At 40.3% G+C, this 19,841-nt stretch overlaps 1 protein-coding gene across 4 annotated transcripts in view; it reads left to right on the top strand.

Moving 5' to 3' along the window:
- The window catches only part of CACNB4 (calcium voltage-gated channel auxiliary subunit beta 4), a 279,257-nt gene that overhangs the window by 213,150 nt on the left and 46,266 nt on the right, over nucleotides 1-19,841 (top strand). For all 4 annotated transcript variants that reach the window (XM_054478297.2, XM_054478298.2, XM_054478299.2 and 1 more), the window contains 3 exons: nucleotides 10,879-10,998; nucleotides 13,309-13,431; nucleotides 17,615-17,745. In XM_054478297.2, the coding sequence (XP_054334272.1) occupies nucleotides 10,879-10,998; nucleotides 13,309-13,431; nucleotides 17,615-17,745 (374 nt within the window). The remainder of the gene's footprint in view (nucleotides 1-10,878; nucleotides 10,999-13,308; nucleotides 13,432-17,614; nucleotides 17,746-19,841) is intronic.

Below are 19,841 nucleotides of genomic sequence, written 5' to 3'. Positions count from 1 at the left end.
AATCCCACTTGATAAATCCCACTTGATATTTGATATGTTGGATTCCATTTGCTAGTATTTTGTTGAGATTTTAAAATTATTTTTATCTTTTTTAGAGACAGAGTTTTGATCTGTTGCCCAAGCTGGAGTGCAGTGGCATGGTCATAGCTCACTACAGCCTTGAACTCCTAAGCTGAGGTAATTCGCCTGCCTCAGCCACCCTAAGTGCTGGGATTACAGGCATGTGCCACCACACTTAGCCTTGTTGAGGATTTTTGTGTCTTATTCATCAGCGATATTGGCATTGGCCTGTAGTTTTCTTTTTTTGCTTTGTCCTTGTTTCTATTTTTACTCCTTTCTCATATTAATGAGTGAAGAGATAGGTTGTTCATCTTTTTCTTATTAACTTGTTAGAGTTCTTTGAATATGAAGGATATTAAACCCAAGTCACTTATGTGACAGTGTTTTCTTTTTGTCATTTTCATTTTGACTGATTATTGTATTTTTTTCCCAGACAAATGTTTAAGATTTTTATGTAGTCAGATTTATCAATCTTTTCTTTTCATGGCTTCTGAAATTTTTGGCATGCTATTTTAAAACTTTAGCATAGTTTCTGTTAGTGGTAGTGGAGGTGTGTTTATATACATATATATTTTAAAATATATATGTGTTATATATATAATATTGCCTTTAAATCTCTTCATCTATAATTTATTTTTATATAAGCTATAAGACTGAGTGCGATGGCTCATGCCTGTAATCTCGGCACTTTGGGAGGCTGAGGTGGGTAGATTGCTTGAGTTCAGGAGTTCGAGACCAGCCTGATCAGCGTGGCAAAACCCCATCTTTATGAAAAATATAAAAATTAGCTGGGCATGATGGCACATGCCTACAGTCCCAGCTATTAAGGAGGCTGAGGCACGAGAATTGCTTGAGCCTGGAAGGCAGATGTTGCAGTGAGCCAAGATCGTACCTCTGCACTCCAGCCTGGGCAACAGAACAAGCCTCTGTCTCAAAAAAAAAAAAAAAAAAAAAAAAAAAGATATAAAATAGGGATCTATTTTTTTTCCCAGTCAGCTCAGTTTCCCAACACTATAAACTGGATAATCATTCTTTTCCCATTGATTTGTAGTGTTTCCTATATCATGCATTAATCTCCCATACAGAGCTCAGTTTGTGGTCTCCTTGTAATTTCATTGATCTGCACCAGTACCAAACATGTTTAACTTTTGTAGTTTTATATGTTTTCATATCTATTAAAAAGGCTAATTCTCTTTTATTCTTCCTTTAACATTTTTTTCTAAACAGTTTCTGGATTTTAATTTTTCCAGTCAACTTGCGTATCATTCTGTCAAGTTAAAATTGATTTTATTCTTCACTGGTCTTTCCTACATGATTTCCAGCAACCCCTGGAGGCAGGAAGAATGTACACCCTTTGGGTGAAGTCTGGGCGGTATTGGGGTCTCCATTTAAGGTTCTCCTCTTCCTCCTGAAGCCATCTCATTGATTCTTTCATTCAGCAAATAGTTTTGAGCTCCTGTGAAGCTTTGTGCTAGGAACTCTGAGGACCACAAAACTGGTAAGACATGACTCCTGCCTGAAATGAAGTAGATGCTTTACTGTGGTTTCCATTGTGTCTTCAGCCACCTCTGGGGGATCTCCTTCTGTTTTTGATGGCATATCTGGATTCGGTTAGCCATGCATACACATTCCCTTAATGAGAAACTTTAGCCAGTTTTTAAAAAAAATCATTCCAAAGAGTTATTTAAAGATATTTTTTCATCACACAGTTCCTGGGACTACAGAAATGACATGGGCAAGGCTCAAGTCCTTTTCCCTACTTTCTTCCTGTCTTCTAAACCAAGCTATATTATTCTTTCTTATGTGACAGAAGGAAGTCTTTTCTTTTTTTTTTAAGACACAAGTGATTGCCTGAAGCTACTTTTAGGGGAAACATATATACTGTTGTTATATCTCTAATCTGACTCTCAAGAAAACAGACCACAATGTAGAAGTAGTGTTGGGTGTGCTGCTTTGTAAACCACTCTGGGGGCCACGTGAGAAGAAAGCATCTCTCAGTCAATCACTTTTCCAGAAAAGTCACAGAAGTCCTGTTTTCAGGCAACGATCAGCGCCTCATCAGTATGCAGCATTGCTTCTACCAGCAGCATATTCAGGATTTCCTGAACAAATACTGTGATTTTTAACGTCTCTGCTGAAACTAGATTAGTGCAGCTTGAGCAGCCACCCTGGAATGAAGACCTTGTGCCAGGTCTAATACTGCCAAGTGCAACTGCCAGGATCAGCCAGCGGGAGCCACCCTGTCACACACCTGTCATGTAGGTTGATCAGAAGCTCTCATGAAGTTTTGACTAGGCAGAGTGGGTTTCTAGAGCAGCTGCTCAGTGTCCCATGATGTTATTCTGTGACCTGCATATAGTAAAGCTTGGTTGCTGGAGGCCACCTTCTCTCAGTAGGTGATACTTTCACTTTCCCAGAAGGAAAGTGAGCTCCACAATCTCACTGTCCCTACTGTTACAATAAAGTTCTTGTTGGATGCAAAAATGATCATGGGTGTTTTCAACTTCTGTTACTCCTTAGTCTCACAGAAGGTTTTTGATTTATTGCTAATTGTGCTTATTGATATAGTACTTCTTACATACATGTAAAATATTATGTGCTGATTATCACAGCAGTTTTTGCCCAAAAGCATCCATATCAAGTAATCTTTGTTTTTTGTTCTTTCCCAATGTATATGTTGAACCACATGAAATTACAATTGCAATGTTTGCAATTTCATGATTCAACCTAATATAAAAGGAATCTACCCTCTTGCTACCACCATTACCACTGGTTTAACTTGCAAATCTGCTTGTAGCTCACATCTCAGTTTCTCCTTTCTCAGAAGTGCCTAAATGGCCATGGCTGGTACAGATTTCCTTTCCATCTCTATCTGGGCCTTTTTGTCACCTCTCTTCTTGTACTTGTGGGGTCAATTAAAATTCTTCTGCTGTTATCTCCATTCATGGGTCTCCTCAGACTAGCAATTAAAAGAAACCTGTCTGAAATCAGGGCAATTATAGCAAAAACTAGCCAGCACAACAGGAAGGGTAAGATTGGCCAACTTTTATAAATTAATATTACTTCCTGTTAAATCAATTGTGTAAAATAGTTGTAATAGAACCCATTAATTTGTATTCCATTTATGAGATTATTCAGACAAATCCTGTGCTTTAGTTTGAACTATACTGTATATTTATATATAGTTATAATTTAATTACAAGAAATAATCTGTAAATAAGTGGTGTGAACATAATCGGAGGCATTATCATTTTAGAGAAAAAGAAAACTCTCAGTGGTACCTTAGAATCACCTACCAAGAACTAAAATGCTAAAGAAAAATTTTGTGATTAGAGTAGAAACTCAAAAGAAATTCACAAACCAAAACCTTGGTAGCCTACAGATACCATGTGAATGCAGAAATAGTGAACATGTCTTTTGAAAAGCAGTCTGCCATTCACTTCCCATGATCTCAGATTGGCATTTTTAAAAATACGTCTATCATTGTAAATTAGTGAGATTCTGGTGTTTGATTAATATTAACAAAATACTGAGGAATGTTATTTTGTTTTACTGAAGGCAGCTAAAATGTTTGATGTTTTAATGTAAGTTTTTGCACCAGATTTTATAGGGGAAATTTTTAAAAATGAATCTACCACACCCTTGCTCGCCATGTAGTGACCTATGAGAGTGTGTGGAATGGGAGGATGTTCTTGTTGCCTGTCTGAGCCTCAGAGGCCTCATCCGTACAGTGTGGATAATCATAACTTACTTCTTAGGGTTGATGTGATAATAATATCTATAAGTTAGTAAGGGATGAGCAAACATTCATTCTCTTCCACTTCCCTTTAACAGCCTTTTATGAACATGCTCCTTTGCTACCCTTGACGGCTCTTTGAAACCTAAAAAGGAGCCTTAGTCAGATTAACAGCTGGGGCTGAATTTTAGGTCTTCCATCCAATAAGAGTGAGCCGCTGTGATTGTAAGCAGAACTTGTCTTATTTTTTCAACCAACATTTTTGAAAACCTATTTATGAGAACCCATGCAAGGTACCTTAGAGAAAAGTTATCTCGGCGATATAATTTCAAGAGTTCCTCATTCCACCAACATGCTGGGAATGTATACTTATCCAGCACTCTGGATTAAGGCATTGAAGACTGTAATTAAAACAAAACAAAACAAAACAAAACAAGAAAACTCATGAGGGTGAGGTTGCTAACAATTAGCATCACACCAAGTAAACACAACAATCTTGGTCAATTAACCACCAGAGAAGAACTTAAAATCATGGAACAAAGAAGAGAGAGATTCTGATGGGAGTCACTGTGTCTTTCTTTGAACAAACTTGAGGTCCTGCCATGCCAGGCACTGCAGGGCCTATGTACTTGGAGACGCAGCCTGGACCCTGCTAAGCTGGGTGCCCTAGCAAAGACCTCTGGGCATGTTTGATAAAGGGGGTGAAGGAAAAGGAAGCGCATTTGCAAGAAAGGGAGGGGCCAGCCTGTCAAGATAAAGATAGCCTAATGGCAACCTTGTGAGTGAGTTATATTCACTCATCTACCCAGGGATATCTGGGAAAGTCACCAAGAATGGGCTGTGTTCCTTCTGCAATGTGGAAAAATGCATTGTCAAGTCATTACAAACTTAACAGAGAAAAACGGGCACAAACCCATTGGGAGTGTTATATTTCTCTGAATATTCCATGATCGCTTAGTCCACTTAATGCAACTTTTTTTTTTTTTTTTTTTTTTTGAGACAGAGTCTCGCTTTGTTGCCCAGGCTGGAGTGCAGTGGCACAATCTCGGCTCACTGCAACCTCCTTCTCCCGGGTTCAAACAATTCTCCTGTCTCAGCCTCCCTGGCAGCTGAGATTACAGGCATCTGCCACCACACCTGGCTAATTTTTGTATTTTTGTAGAGACAGTTTCACCACATTGGCCAGGCTGGTCTTGAACTCCTGACCTCAGGTGATCCTTCTGCCTCAGCCTCCCAAAGTGCTGGGATTACAGGCATGAGCCACCACACCTGGCCCAATGCAACTCTTAAAATGCCAAATTTACACCAAGATTAGCGTTCATTTATCTGATCCAGAAGGGAAACTGACATTTTGAACGTCTACTACCGCACAGCCCAATATGGTAGCCACTAGCTACAGGTAGAATTTAAATTTAAAATAATTAAAAGGCAGTAACAGTTTAAAATTCTAAAAATTAAATTAAAAATTCAGCATAGTAGTCTCTGTAGTCACATTTCAAGTGCTCAATAACCACATGTGGCTTGTGGCTGCCATATTAGACAGCGTCCATGTCCATCATTACAGTAAAAGTTCCATTGGACAGCACTGGTTTAGTTGTATCAGCATGACTCTTGTACACTATGTTGTACATGTGTTATCTTATTGATTCCCAAATCTATCCCAAAGAAGGACTTCATTCTTATTTTGCAGATGAGGCAAGAATCCCCAGAAAAATAAGCAGTTCTCTTTTGTGTAGTGGCCACTCCAGTATCTGACTGATGGTCAGTGTTCTGTGAATGGACAGCTAAGCTAGGTTGTGGGAGACTGAGATTATTGGACTAGGAAGCCCAGCACTTCCAACAGTGGCAAGATTCTGTTCCAGTATGATCACATTGTATTTTATTTATTTATTTTTTTGAGACAGGGTCTTGTTCTGTGTTTCAGGCAGAGTGCTGTGGCATCATCATGGCTCACTGGAGCCTCGACCTCCCAGGCTCAAGCAGTCCTCCCACCTCAGCCTCCCAAGTAGTGGGGCTATAAGTACACACTATCATGCCTAATTTTTTTTTCCATTTATTTTTTGTGGATATGGGGCCTTACTATGTGACCTAGGCTGGTCTCAAACTCCTGGGCTCAAGCAATTCTCCTGCCTCAGCCTCCCAAAGTGCTGGGATTTCAGGCATGAGCTACCATGCCCAGCCTGGTTGCATTTTAAAATCAAACTTTTGTAGACCCTTGCTTCTCCTTGCTATAATTTAACGATTTGCCTAAATACTAAAATTACTCATACAATGAGAAAGTCTGTTTCAGTTTTAAAAGGACAAGATAAGTAAATAGATGCCTAGTCCTGAGCTGGGAATGGAGAATGGCTGCAAATAGGCACAAGGTTTCTTTTGAGGTATTGGAAATGTTCTATTAGACTGTAGTATAAATTGTGTTCTGTAAATTTATTAAAAATCATTGAATTGTCCCTTAAAATGTGTGAATTTTATGTATGTAAGTTATACCTCAATAAAGCTATTTTTTTAAAAAAAGAACAAGATATAAATCCTAAAACTCTAGGGCAGCCAAAAATTTAATGTGAAAAAGCTGCCAAACCTTTAATTAGTGGGTCAAAGTTTAATTGCTGGTATTTTCCGAATTTCCCCCATGATGTTGAAAAAGAAATGATGTTTCATCTGGAGCCAAGCACCAGGAAACTCTACAAGGTATACATTATTATCTACATTTTCTAACGGAGGAAATTAGGACGCAGAAGGTTAAATAACTTGCTTAAGATTCACAGCCAACTAGAACTGGTGACAGTGTCAAACCCAATACTGTCTGGATCCAACAGCCATGGCTGCTGCCCTGTTGATATCATGCACCCTCTCTGTGTGAATGAGAAGAAGCCCTTACATTGTTTCACTTGAGATCACCTTCCTTCTCTCAGAAGACAGCAGCTAGCTGATTTTCCAGTGTTACTATCTGCATTTTGCATTTTGTATTCGAGAAGATTCCCTAAAGGGAAAAAAGAGTCTAGACCAAAATATCTTTTTTTTTTTTTTTTTTTTTGAGACAGGGTCTGGCTCTGTCACCCAGGCTGGAGTGCAGTGTTGTGACCTTGGCTCACTGCAATATGACTTTATCACTACATGGTATGACTTGCAGAGGTGTCTGCATAAGAGCTTTTGAGGGACTAGTCACTGTCATGTTTCCTGCACGTGGGTTAACAGCTCAGTTTTAGATCATTTGATAAATTGGGTAGCTTGCTCCTACCTGTTTTATGAAATAGAATGCTAGAAAATTATAAGCTGATGGGGCTTCCATCAGGTCTTTTCAGCTTTGGCCAGGCCTAGTAACCTTTATGTCTTCAGTTATGTTCTCTTAGCATCTAACATTCTTTCCTTCTTGCCATCTCTCTCTCTTTTTGATCATTAACTATTTAGCCAGATATCTGGGTGACACCTCTCCAACCTGTCCTGGTCTTACTAAGCCTCGCATGGCCACCGCCCTTCCTGGATACTTCCAGTGGTCAGGCCCAGGCAGTTTCCTTCTGGCCTCTCTAGCTCACTTGCTCTTCCCTCTGTGCCTTTGTAAATAACACAGATCCTTTCCTTTATCTTTTCCTTCCTTTTTTTCTGGGATATGTTCATACTCCCTTTCAACTAGTTGAAACAAAATAAACCAAACCAAACCAAAAATAAATAAAAACAAGAAACCAAGCCAGTACCAAGCCAGCAGAACATGTCTATGGGCCACATTTGGGCTCTTGAATGTTGGACTTCTGCTTTTTCGTATACAAAGCAATGTAGATGACATTAAAAAAAAACAAACCAAAGTAAATGTTGTGATGATATAAACTAATTATGAAAATGGGTATCACAGTGCTTTATTTTTCCCTCTACCAATATCCTTAGAAACAGGGAGTAAACAGGAACTTCTGCTTCTACATATTTGGCCATAGTAGAGTTTATTAGATTTGAGATTCTTACAGTGTCGTTCACATTTCAACATAAAGTTCATTTGTAGGAGTCCCTGAGTCACTTCTTGTGTACTCAGAGATAATTGAATCCCAGGATTTGAAAAGTTGTTAAGGTAGTTTCAGGAAATCAGCTGTCTTCTAGTGGCAGTAGTGGAGTGTGTATTCAGCTGCTTGACTCACTACCTGAGCAGGCAGCTTGCTTTTTTTGTGAACTGTAGGCACTAACCATCCCCAGGACATGTTTTCAAAACCAGGCAAGTGTCTTCTTCCTGACTTACGTACCATAGTCTCACTTGGGGTCCCGATGTCTTCACAGCAGCCAGTTCAGCTCCCTTAGAATGGTTCATCACACATCACATTTCCAGCAAAGCATTGCCTAGGACTAACTCCAAACTGTTCTCATAGATATTTTAGAAACACTGGGTCAGGCACAGCGGTTCACACCTGTAATCCCAGCACTTTGGGAGGCCGAGGCAGGAAGATCACCTGAGCCTAGGAGTTTGAGACCAGCCTGGGCAACATGACAAGGCCCTATCTCTATAAAAATAAATAAATAAATAAATAAATAAATAAAAATTGAAACATTGTTGGTTTTTTTTTTCCTCTTACTCTGGATTTTATGCAGGTATACCTAAATTCAGACAAAAGATGTGTTCTGAGAGAACTCTCTGCTTTAAAGGACTTCAAGATAGCTCTCTTTTTAGGCAATGAATACGTCTGTGAAACAGCCACCCTGCACTTATTCGTTTTGTAGATCCAAAGTTTTTCCCTAGTAGATTTGTACAGAGGAATTTGATTATAATTCGGTTAACAAATACATTCCTCTATAAAGGGCACTTTCAGAAGCACTATATAAAGTACATGGATTTGGACACATTGCAGTTATCAGGTTTATAGTACATTTTCTATGCAATGTTTAATGGCTACATTTCAAGATGGGTTATTGTGCATATATAATCATTGAGAAATTAATGCTTTTTGTTTTTATCGATGTGAAAATGTCAGCACTAGGCAATGAGGATGAAAAGTTGATTTATTGTGTGCCTATTATGTGCCAGGTCCTGGAGTAGGTATTTTAATGTCAAATGCAGCTCAGTGTGGGATGTGAATCTGCTGGCTCTAAGACTGAACTACCTGCGTTTGAATCTCAGCCTTCCCACTGATGCAAGGATTCAGTGAGATAAAGTGTCCAAAACATCTAGCCCATGCTGGTGTGATAGCAAGAACTCAGTAAATATTACTGCTCATTATATCTTGTTCCATTTAATCCTGTGAAGTAGGCAGTGTCTCTCTTTAATAGACAAGAAGACTGTCTCAGAGTGGTCCAGTAACTTCTATAAAGTTTTCTGCAGTATGTTGCAGAGGCAAAATTTAGAACCAGGACTTCACTGGGCACTCTGATAAAACCGCTAACCAGGAGTTCTTGTTCTAGGTTGCCGGGAAAATCTATGCTACCCTTGCTAGAATGATGGCCTCTACTGAGAGACAAAGTTGCCCTTAAAGGCAACAAATTCACAAATAAACATTTCTACATGTAGAAGAACTTTCAAAGGACCAGGTTCAGCAGTCAACTATTTCTTAAAGCTTTCCCCCCCGCCCCCCAGTGGACAGCAGACTCTCAGCCGTATGGATAGGTCTATGTTTTTCAAAACCTGCGCATGATTTATGAAACATAATCAAATACACCAGTCTTCCCAATGCCTCTGCTGTGTAAATGTTACCATCTATGCAAATATCAACTTTTAATGCCAGCTTAAGGAAACTGTAAGGATGATGTTCCTGTAGCAGCCATAAGACAAACCTCCAGGGTTTTTTGCGGGGGAGGCGGGGGGAGGCAAGGAGGGGGTTGACTTTTTAACTTGGCCACATCAGTCAGACTGGATTTCAGTACTTTTTTTTTTTTTGAGACGGAGTCTTGCTCTGTTGCCCAGGCTGGGGTGCAGTGGTGCAATCTCGGCTCACTGCAAGCTCCGCCTCCCCGGTTCACGCCATTCTCCTGCCTCAGCCTCCCAAGTAGCTGGGACTACAGGTGCCCACCACCACACCTGGCTAATTTTTTTTTTTTTTGTATTTTTAGTAGAGACGGAGTTTCACCGTGTTAGCCAGGCTGGTCTTGAACTCCTGACCTCGTGATCCGCCCGCCTCGGCCTCCCAAAGTGCTGAGATTACAGGCGTGAGCCACCGCACCAGGCCTTTTTTTTTTTTTTTTTGAGATGGAGTCTAGCTGTGTCATGCAGGCTGGAGTGCAATGGTGCCGTCTCGGCTCACTGCAACCTTTGCCTCCCGGGTTCAAGTGATTCTCCTGCCTCAGCCTCCCGAGTAGCTGGGATTACAGTCACCCGCCACCACACCCAGCTAGTTTTTATATTTTTAGTAGAGATGGGGTTTCACCATGTTAGCCAGGCTCGTCTCAAACTCCTGATCTTGTGATCCACCCACCTTGGCCTCCCAAAGTGCTGGGATTACAGGTGTGAGCCACCGCGCCCAGCCTTCAGTGCTGTTTAAATAGCTCTTCTAGTGTGGGCTTCAACTGAGAACATCCCTGTTTTCATCCTCAAGGTTGTTTTTCTGCTCAGTGTTCTCGTTGACCATGTCTGGGCTGCTGCAGGACAATGATTGAAGTTTTAGTAGTGAAAGAGTTCAATAGTGTTGACATTGAAACTGGGAAAGCATTTTACTCATGTAAGATGATGCTTTACTATATTGAAATCTTACACAAATAGATGACCCATAGCCCAATTACAGTTAGGATTTATCTTCTGTAATAAGCTGAGTCTCTTTTTCCTTTAGATATATATGCAAAAGAGAAGATGGGTGAAAACTAACGTTTCACAAGTGATATGGGCTTAATATAGCACAAAACAAGAAGAATTGGTGCTGAGTATCACATAATTTTCATTGCAGTTTACTTCCTAGCACTTAATCTAGTCAAAATATTTTTCTTCACAACATTGCTACTTTCCAAATAACTCAGACACTTAACTATATTCTGCCATCTAAATTTATATCTGCAATAAGGCATGGAGTGTGTGCATCAAATTTTAGGCAAATGAAAAGAACTCGCCCCAGGATACTGTTATGGATGTGACAATTTAAGAAGCTACACATCATCTGAAACTATTCTGTTTTCTTTGCCAGGGTTCAGCGGATTCCTACACAAGCAGGCCGTCTGACTCCGATGTCTCTTTGGAAGAGGACCGGGAAGCAATTCGACAGGAGAGAGAACAGCAAGCAGCTATCCAGCTTGAGAGAGCAAAGGTGACTCTGTTTCCCTCTCTTTGGCTCAAAAGTGGGTCGTTGCTCAGTGGCTACCAGCTGCTCTTCCCTTACCTCACACATTTCTGGAATAATCATTTTGTGATTATTCTAACCAGGCTCCAGATTGGGAAGCTCTCTGATCCTTTCACCTCTAAGTGAGGTTAGTAACATCTCCAAAGAGGCATTTCCTCAGAACCTTCACCTTTTTGTATTTGGTTTGGTGGTGAATTGTTGGTCGTCTTCCAACTTAGCAATATCAAGCCTCCCATGCCCAGTGTTGGCGGAGAGCCCCCCAGGTACCAGCTCGCCCTGCCTATTCCTGGCCCCTCCTCATCCATTACTTCAGCCTTTATTACTGGCCACACGTGTGCTGTTGCTCTGTGGATCGCCCTGTTTGTTTCTCTACTTTTCTCTCTCGCTTTCAGTATCCCACCTCAAGTTCAGTGTGAAGTTCAGGACTTTGAACAACTCCGAGAAGTGCAGCAAAGACGAGCAATAAAGGCCATTGCCAAAACAGACCTTCAGATATTCCACAAGAAGAGGCCTCCATAGAAATCGCTGCATCCACAGGAAGCAGCAAGGAACCAACTGCATGGTTGAAAGTTAGAACCAGAACAGTCACTAGGGATCTCCCATTCCATGTGCTTCCAACTTCATTTTGTTTGTTTGTTTTTTGATTTTTTGAAGCACGACCCCTTTTGTCCAATGAAATTTTATGCACAATAGCAAAATATAAGACAGAGTCATGGCCAGTCTGTACTCTCGCCCTACGTGACAAACTCCTAAGGTATATTGGTTCAGTCTTCTGATTTTTAGAAGAAGAAAGAACAGAAGCCCAAATAAAGTGAATTCCTTCCCTTTTCTATTTTTATTGTAAAATATTTAGAGGGGAGAGGCTGTGCATGGTGGCTCACACCTGTAATTCCAGCTACTTGGGAGGCTAAGGTGGGAGGATCACCTAGGCCCAGGAAATAAAGGCTGCAGTGAGCTGAGATCACACCAGTGCACTCCAGCCTGGGCAACAGAGCAAAACCCTACCAAAAAAAAAGAGGGGCCGGGTGCAGTGGCTTACGCCTGTAATCCCAGCACTTTGGGAGGCCAAGGCAGGCAGATCATGAGGTCAGGAGTTAGAAACCAGCCTGGCCAACATGGTGAAACCCCACCTCTACTAAATATACAAAAAATAGCTGGGCGTGGTGGTGTGCACCTGTAATCCCAGCTATTCGGGAGGCTGAGGCAAGAGAATCACTTGAACCCAGGAGGCAGAAGTTGCAGTCAGCTGAGATCACGCCATTGCATTCCAGCCTGGGCAACAGGGTGAGACTCCGTCTCAAAAAAAAAAAAAAAAAAAAAGGTGGGAGGAGAATGATGCAGTCAAATTAGGTGTCTTCATTTGCCTCAACACCTATGATGTCTGTGCTCTGTTGGTGGAAGGGGCTTTTCTTGCAGTACATGTGAAGGGACGTCAGTGAGGTTTCAGCCTTAGCTGCTGTTCCCCAGTCAGATTCCCAGCACAGATATATAAGCTGGTAACAAAGCAGCTCAGAATATCAGGAATCTTGTGTCTCACTGTGGCTAATTTTTGTTATAAAATTTTCTTTCAGAATCTGTTTTGTGGCCAGTGTGGTCACCCAAATTTGGGTGGCAGCACCGTTTGCTTAGGCTGGTGGTTTACGTGTCCCCACAGGGCTGTGCCAGCCTGAGAGCACTTTGCTGAGAGGCATTTGTGTAAAAAGAGTTTCAAAACCAGCTTTGTTAGCTAGAGAGAAGTTGATCTGTGAAGAGCCCTGCCCATCAGCTTTGACGCTGACTAACCCTTCTTTTCCCTGGCAGGACCAGATATTCTGTTGTATGGAATCCCACATGTTTTCAGATCTGGACTATTTAAAAAATACTATTTTATCCTCTTCCCACCCTTTTTTTTTCTTTTTAAAAAGATCTTGCACACATTTCCTGCATTCCAAGGTAAGAAGGTATTGGTTATCATTTAAAATAAACACAGATTTTAAGATTAGAGAAGAGACTGTCCTCCCCCGCCTTTGTCTATCCTCCTTAATACTTTAGAGCACATTTTAAAATTTGGAATATTGGAAAGTATTGCAGGAGAGGAAAAATGGTTGGGCTGATAGGACCAAATCATTTTCAGAGTCATCTCTGCAGGTTTCTTGATATTGCCTGAGAATGTAAAACTCATTTGAGATCCCTCTTTGGAAAGTTATTTCTCACTACCTGGTACTATCAGAGTTTCAATATGAAAAATGCTCCTCTCTCCTCCCTTCCTCATTCCTTATTCCATGGTTCTGTCCCTAGTCCAAACCTGTAGCATTTGCCGTGAAGACAAATGTGAGCTACTGCGGCGCCCTGGACGAGGATGTGCCTGTTCCAAGCACAGCTATTTCCTTTGATGCTAAAGACTTTCTACATATTAAAGAGGTAAATGTAGAACATACTGCATCCCTTCATCTGCCAAAAAGCTGAAGCTAGGAATCAGCTCTGAGCCAAACTAGCCAGAGAGGAGACCCAAGGAGCTGCCAGTACAGTACCTCATTTAATTTCCTGAGCCTTCCAAATCTAGTCATTCTCATTAAGATTGAGAAGTCTGAGATCATTGCTTGCATTATCACACACTGACAACATTAAATCACAGTCAACCTTAAAATTATAGCATGGATTTCTGACAGACCTCTATGGTCCTCTGGGCACCTTTAAATCCCCTTCTGTGACTGCAGAGCCATAAATGTATGGATCCAACTTAGGAAAATGTAAGTTTGGTGGCATGGCACCTACCCAGAAGGGACTGTTTACAGGGGATGTTGTAATTATAGACATGTAGACTATAGTCCTGTGCACCTTGACCATGGAACCAACACTAGAGTGTATAATCATTCAAAGAAAGATTTACAGCTAAGAAAAGGGCAGAGGACTCTGGGAAACAGAAAGGCAAAAGGGTAAAGTGTTTGAGTAGCCAAGAAGGGTGGGATCCAAGACCCCTAGTGGAGGGACAGACCTTTGATAGAAAGAAGAATGCTAATTCATTGTGACATGCAGGGAAAAGATGAGTGCAGGCACAGACACTTCAGGGCCTTGGGAATAGGAAACTGAGGACCCATCAACTTCAACCATGGCCTCTACTTTCTTGATGGTACATGAGGTGAGGATGTCTACATTTGTCTAGAAGACCAGAACTCTTGACCTGAAACATGTGCCCTGGCATCTGAATGGTTAAGTTGATTATGTCTCACCATTTCCATCAAAAATGCCCAAGCCATATTCATTAGTTGCTAACACCCACTGTGTCCAAGGAGAAGCAGCACTTGAAAAGGTAAGAGATGTTCTTACATGTGACATGCACATTCACTCACACCAACATTCCAACCTTGTATTTGATTGCTTTCCTGCATTGTATCAATGTCTCAATTTGTCCTGGCTGCTGTTTGAGCTATGTGCTTGTTGATCAGTGATTTTCTCTTCAGTCTGGCAGTTTGATGTGACATTGAGCTGGTAATCTTATGTGGACCAGAGCCACTTGTTTTCATGTCTTGAAATTATCAGATAAGAAAACATCTTTGAAATAGAAAGTGCTAATCATTTTAGGGAAATCCAAATAGAGAAGGGTTGGAACAACACCGAGGTGACCTCTGTAGAGAGCTGGCACAAGTTCCCAGAACATCAACACAAATGAACACATTTCTATAATCAAGTTATAGCCTTTCCTCTCATCCATCACTTAGAAGGCCATCTATTATGCACCATGTTAAGTACTTTCTCAGTAATAAAAAAAAAAAGCTTAAATGCAGAGAAAAGCTACAACTATGCTTGTCACATAAGCCAAATGATGATCAAATTAAGCTCTTGATTTTACATAGTGACTTTCTCCCAAGTAACTCAAAAAACTCATTCCCCCTGAGTCAGATTCTCACTGCGCTTTCGCTCTTTCCTAGAACTAAGTTAAAACATTTTGGGAGGTTGAATTAACCATTTCAGCAAGCCCTTTAAAGTCATTTGGGTGCCATTTAACAAATGAGTGCTCCAGTGGGCTATGCCACTTCATTTCAGGAAGTAACTTAAGCCCTAGGAAACTATGACTCATGGTCTGTTTTGTCCTCAACACAGTAAAATTTAAATTCCAGACCTATGCACCCAAGATTCTAAAAGGGTCCCTTTGCCCTTTGTTAATTCCAAAATAAACAGACCTATTATTTTAGGCCTGTTATACTAAAAGACAGGAAAGTGGGGAAAAACAACTAAGACCTAGATTGTTCAAGGTTTTATATCAGGTCAATTCACATTTTTTTCTTTTCTTTTCTTTTTTATTTTTTTTGGAGACAGGGTCTCGCTCTGTTTTCCAGGCTCGAGTGCAGTGATGCAATCACAGCTCACTGCAGTCTTGAACTCCTGGGCTCAAGTGATCCTCCCATCTCAGCCTCAGCCTCCCAAGTAGCTAGGACTACAGGTGCACTACTACACCCAGCTAATTGTGTAGTCTAGTATAGTGCACTACACTAGCTAATTGTGTAGTACACTAGGTAATTAGTAGTACACTACTATACTAGCTAATGGTGTAGTACACTACACTAGCTAATTGTATAGTACACTAGGTAATTAGTAGTACACTACTATACTACCTAATTGTGTAGTACACTACACTAGCTAATTGTATAGCTAGCTAATGGTGTAGTACACTACACTAGCTAATTGTGTAGTACACTAGGACTACAGGTGCACTACTATACCCAGCTAATTGTGTGTGTGTGTGTGTGTGTGTGTGTGTGTGTGTGTAGACGGGGTCTTGCTATGTTACCCTGGCTGATTTCAAACTCCTGGCCTCAACTGATCCTCTTACCTCAGCCTCCAAAAGTGCTGGGATTACAGGAATGTGCCACCATGCCCAGCCCTCAATTTACATTTATTTCAATGCAATCTCATACTATATGCCACTCATATAGTATGCATGGAGAAGCTGTGTGCATAACAAAGGCCAAATTCTTACCAGACCATATTTCTCATGAGTGTGAAGCTGTTACTCAGAATAATTTAAAGTTTCCCCAGAACTTCATGGTGTGATTATTCAATGAAACCTTCCATTCCTCCTTCATAATGTATCAGAATCATATATATATATATATATATATATATATACACACTCACATATATATAAATTTCACTTTTCTATGAGCTCAGCAAAATATACTACATATCATTGTTACATTTTGAAAAAAATATATGTTTATAAATAGATATATTTTGGGTCAAAATAGGAGAGAATTATCTTGCCCAACACTGATAAAAACAGTAAAGGAAGTTTTTAGAATCATCTCCAGAGAGTTTAAACAATAGAGCTTATATCTATTTCGTAGAAGTGACCTAGCTGAAACCTTTCCTTGAGGCAGGGAGCTTGAACTAAATTGCTTTCTGCTGTATAATTCAGCAAATGTGTAGTTAGAAATGCAATTTTGCCAATCCACCAAATAAGCCCACATTGACAGACTCTCACCCCACACTGGTTGAAGCCTTCTCATAGACCTGGGTCTTGAGTTTACATGTCATGGAACTTAACTTAAATGGAAATTCTGGAGTTCCTCCTGGGCTTCAGAGTGTTTGGAAGTTACTTGCAAAATTTCACATACAAATATATAATATGCTCAGACTTTGTAAGAGTAGGCATCTTTTTCTTCAAGTAGTAAGATGGACCTTAATTTGCAAATCTATATTTGAAAGATCATGACTCTTCCCCAGTGAGATTAGACTGCAGATAGTATCATGGAATTTTTAACTGAAAGCTTTTGACAAATTATGGACTATGAAATGTATTTCATCTCAGATATACCTGTCTTGCCTTCAAGAGTTCCAGTTATACTGGTGCATATTTATCCTTGTAAAATATGTTCTTTAAGAATTGGTTAGAGCTTCTTGACAAAGACCAAAAGAATCCAAAGGTTAGGACCAGACATTAGTCCAGGGGTTCACAAACTATAGCCCACAGGTCCAGTCTGACCCATTGCCTTTTTTGTAAAGAAAAGTTTTATTGAAACACAGCTGTGCTCACTTGTTGATGTTTGTCTGTGGCTGCTTTCACACAAAGACAGCAGATTCAACTAATTGTAACAGAGACCACGTGGTCTGCAAAGCCTAAAATATTTACTACTTGGACCTTTACAGAAAAAGTTTGCAGAACCCTGCTTTAGTCTATGAATCTACCTCAGATATATATCTATATATGTATATATATAGAGATATATACACATGCACATATACATATACAATATACTTTATATAATATATAGTATAGGTATATATACATACATATACAATATAGTTTATATAAAATATAGTATAGATATATAGATATATACACAAGTATATACATATACAATATAGTTTATATAAAATATAGTATAGTATACTATAATATAGTATAGTTTATATAAGATATAGTATATAGTATAGTATATAAAATATAGTATAAACACATATACATATAAAATATAGTTTATATAAAATATAGTATATAATATCATATAAATAGCATTTTATTCTTCTTGTCCCCTAAGATTAATAAACAACATATGAAGATAAGTGAATTACTATTGATAGCAATTTTACTTCTGAATTCCAGAAATATAACAATGATTGGTGGATAGGAAGGCTAGTGAAAGAGGGCTGTGAAATTGGCTTCATTCCAAGCCCACTCAGATTGGAGAACATACGGATTCAGCAAGAACAAAAAAGAGGACGTTTTCACGGAGGGTATGTTCCCATCTTTTCTTTGCGCTTTTTTTTGGTCAGAAAATTGGGTGATATTTTCAAGGATGTATGCTTTCAAAGTAGAAGATACTTTTCTGTGTGCAAGTTGTTTCTGAAATTGACACAGAAGAGTTTCAGATAGTTCTCTATCCTCTGTGCATGCTGAAGCCTAACACCACCAGAGACCATATGAATTCCATGGCAGAGACTGTTTTCTGTGGCCTCAGCAAGCCCTCCTTGGAACCCAAGCTTTCCTCTAGGAGAGTCACTTCGGGCATTCTTTCTCCACACAGTGAGTGGGAGCTGACCTGAACCAGCAGTATGGCTCCTCTTGGTTCGCTTACAGAGACTCTCCCTTAAGTGGGCACAAAATGTGATGGTATCTGCAGGTCCCGGCACTGATAGTACCTTCTCCACCCCAGGCTTTTTGTGGCATCTGTTGTCTCCTGGTATTTGGGTGAAGACAGCTTCAGGTGAATCAGCCTCTAGTGAGCTACTGAAGTAGGCATGTAGATCTCAGAGTGCAGGTATTTAAAGGTCCCAGGAAAACAAGCACAGCTTGAGAGAAGAGAAACCAAATCATCCTGAGTCTGCATGTATTGTGTTGCAGCGTGCACTGAAGCATTGATTTGATGTGTGTTACAATTTTTTGAAAGTTCTAAAATAGAAGCAGCTCTTTCTCTTGACCCTCAACCTCTGTTTTCTGTTGAATGCTTTTCTATTTCAAAAAACTCCTGTGTTCTTTAGGCGCCTACCTTTGTCATAATAAGAACCACTCCAACAGTAATAGGAGATCACAAAAGTATAGTTACCCCACTTTTAATTATCAATCTTTTTTAGCATATAACTTGCCAATACTATTATTAATATTAATCCTTCTTGTCCCTTGTATTAGTCTGTTCTCATACATTTTTTTTTTTCTTAGAGTCTCGCTCTGTCACCCAGGCTGGAGTGCACTGGCGCAATTTTGGCTCACTGCAACCTCCGCCTCCCAGGTTCAAGCGATTCTCCTGACTCAGCCTCCTGAGTAGCTGAGATTACAGGCACGCACCATTGCGCCTGGCTAATTTTTGTATCTTTGGTAGAGGTGGGGTTTCATCATATTGGTCAGGCTGGTCTCGAACTCTTGACCTCGTGATTTGCCTGCCTCGGCCTCCCAAAGTGTTGGGATTAGAAGTGTGAGCCACCGTGCCTGGCCTATTCTCACACTTCTATAAAACTGGATAACTTATGAAGAAAAGAGCTTTAATTGTCACGGTTCTGTAGACTGTACAGGAAGCATGGCAGCATCTGCTTCTGGGGAGGTCTCAGGGAGATTTTACTGGTAGCAGAAGGCAAAGCAGGAGCAAGTGTCTTACATGCCTGGAGCAGGAGGAAGAGACGGGGAGGTGCCACACACTTTTAAACAATCAGATCTCACTATAACTCACTCATTGTCACAGGAACAGCATGAGGAAATGGTGCCAAACCAATCATGAGGGACCGCCCCCATGGTCCAGTCACCTCTCCCCAGTCCCTACCTCCATCACTGGGGATTACATCTCAACATGAGATTTGCTGGGGACACAGATCCAAACCATATTATCCCTTTTTTTTCTAAAATTTTGTCTTCCATGCTCCTTTTTAGACACATGGGGAGCATGTGTTCCTGTCTTGGGGTCTTTGCATTTGCTGTTTTTTCTTACTGGAACCTTTTTCTTCATACTTACACCAGGCCATTCCATCTGCTTTGTATCTTTGTTAGGTATCACGCTTTCAGTGACCCCTTTCCTGCCAACTGTATTTAAAATTGTACCCACTCCCCTTCCCTGTACTTCCCATCCCTTCCCTGACTTAGTTTTCTCTGTTGCACTTATTACTCTCAGAAATATTATATATTTACCTATCTATCTGGTTTGGTATAAGCTGAGCATCCATAATCTGAAAAGCTGAAATCCAGAATGCTCCAAAATTTGAAACTTTTTGAGGACTGACATGATGCTCAAAGGAGATGCTCATTAGAGCATTTTCGATTTCAGACATTTGGATTAGGGATGTTCAACTAGTAAGTATATAGTGCAAATTTCCAAAATCTGAAAACAATGGAAATCCAAAACATT

Source organism: Pongo pygmaeus, chromosome 11, assembly GCF_028885625.2.
Source record: "Pongo pygmaeus isolate AG05252 chromosome 11, NHGRI_mPonPyg2-v2.0_pri, whole genome shotgun sequence".
Taxonomy (NCBI): domain Eukaryota; kingdom Metazoa; phylum Chordata; class Mammalia; order Primates; family Hominidae; genus Pongo; species Pongo pygmaeus.
The sequence above is the reverse complement of the archived record's forward strand: the minus strand, read 5'-3'. Positions and strand labels throughout refer to the sequence as shown.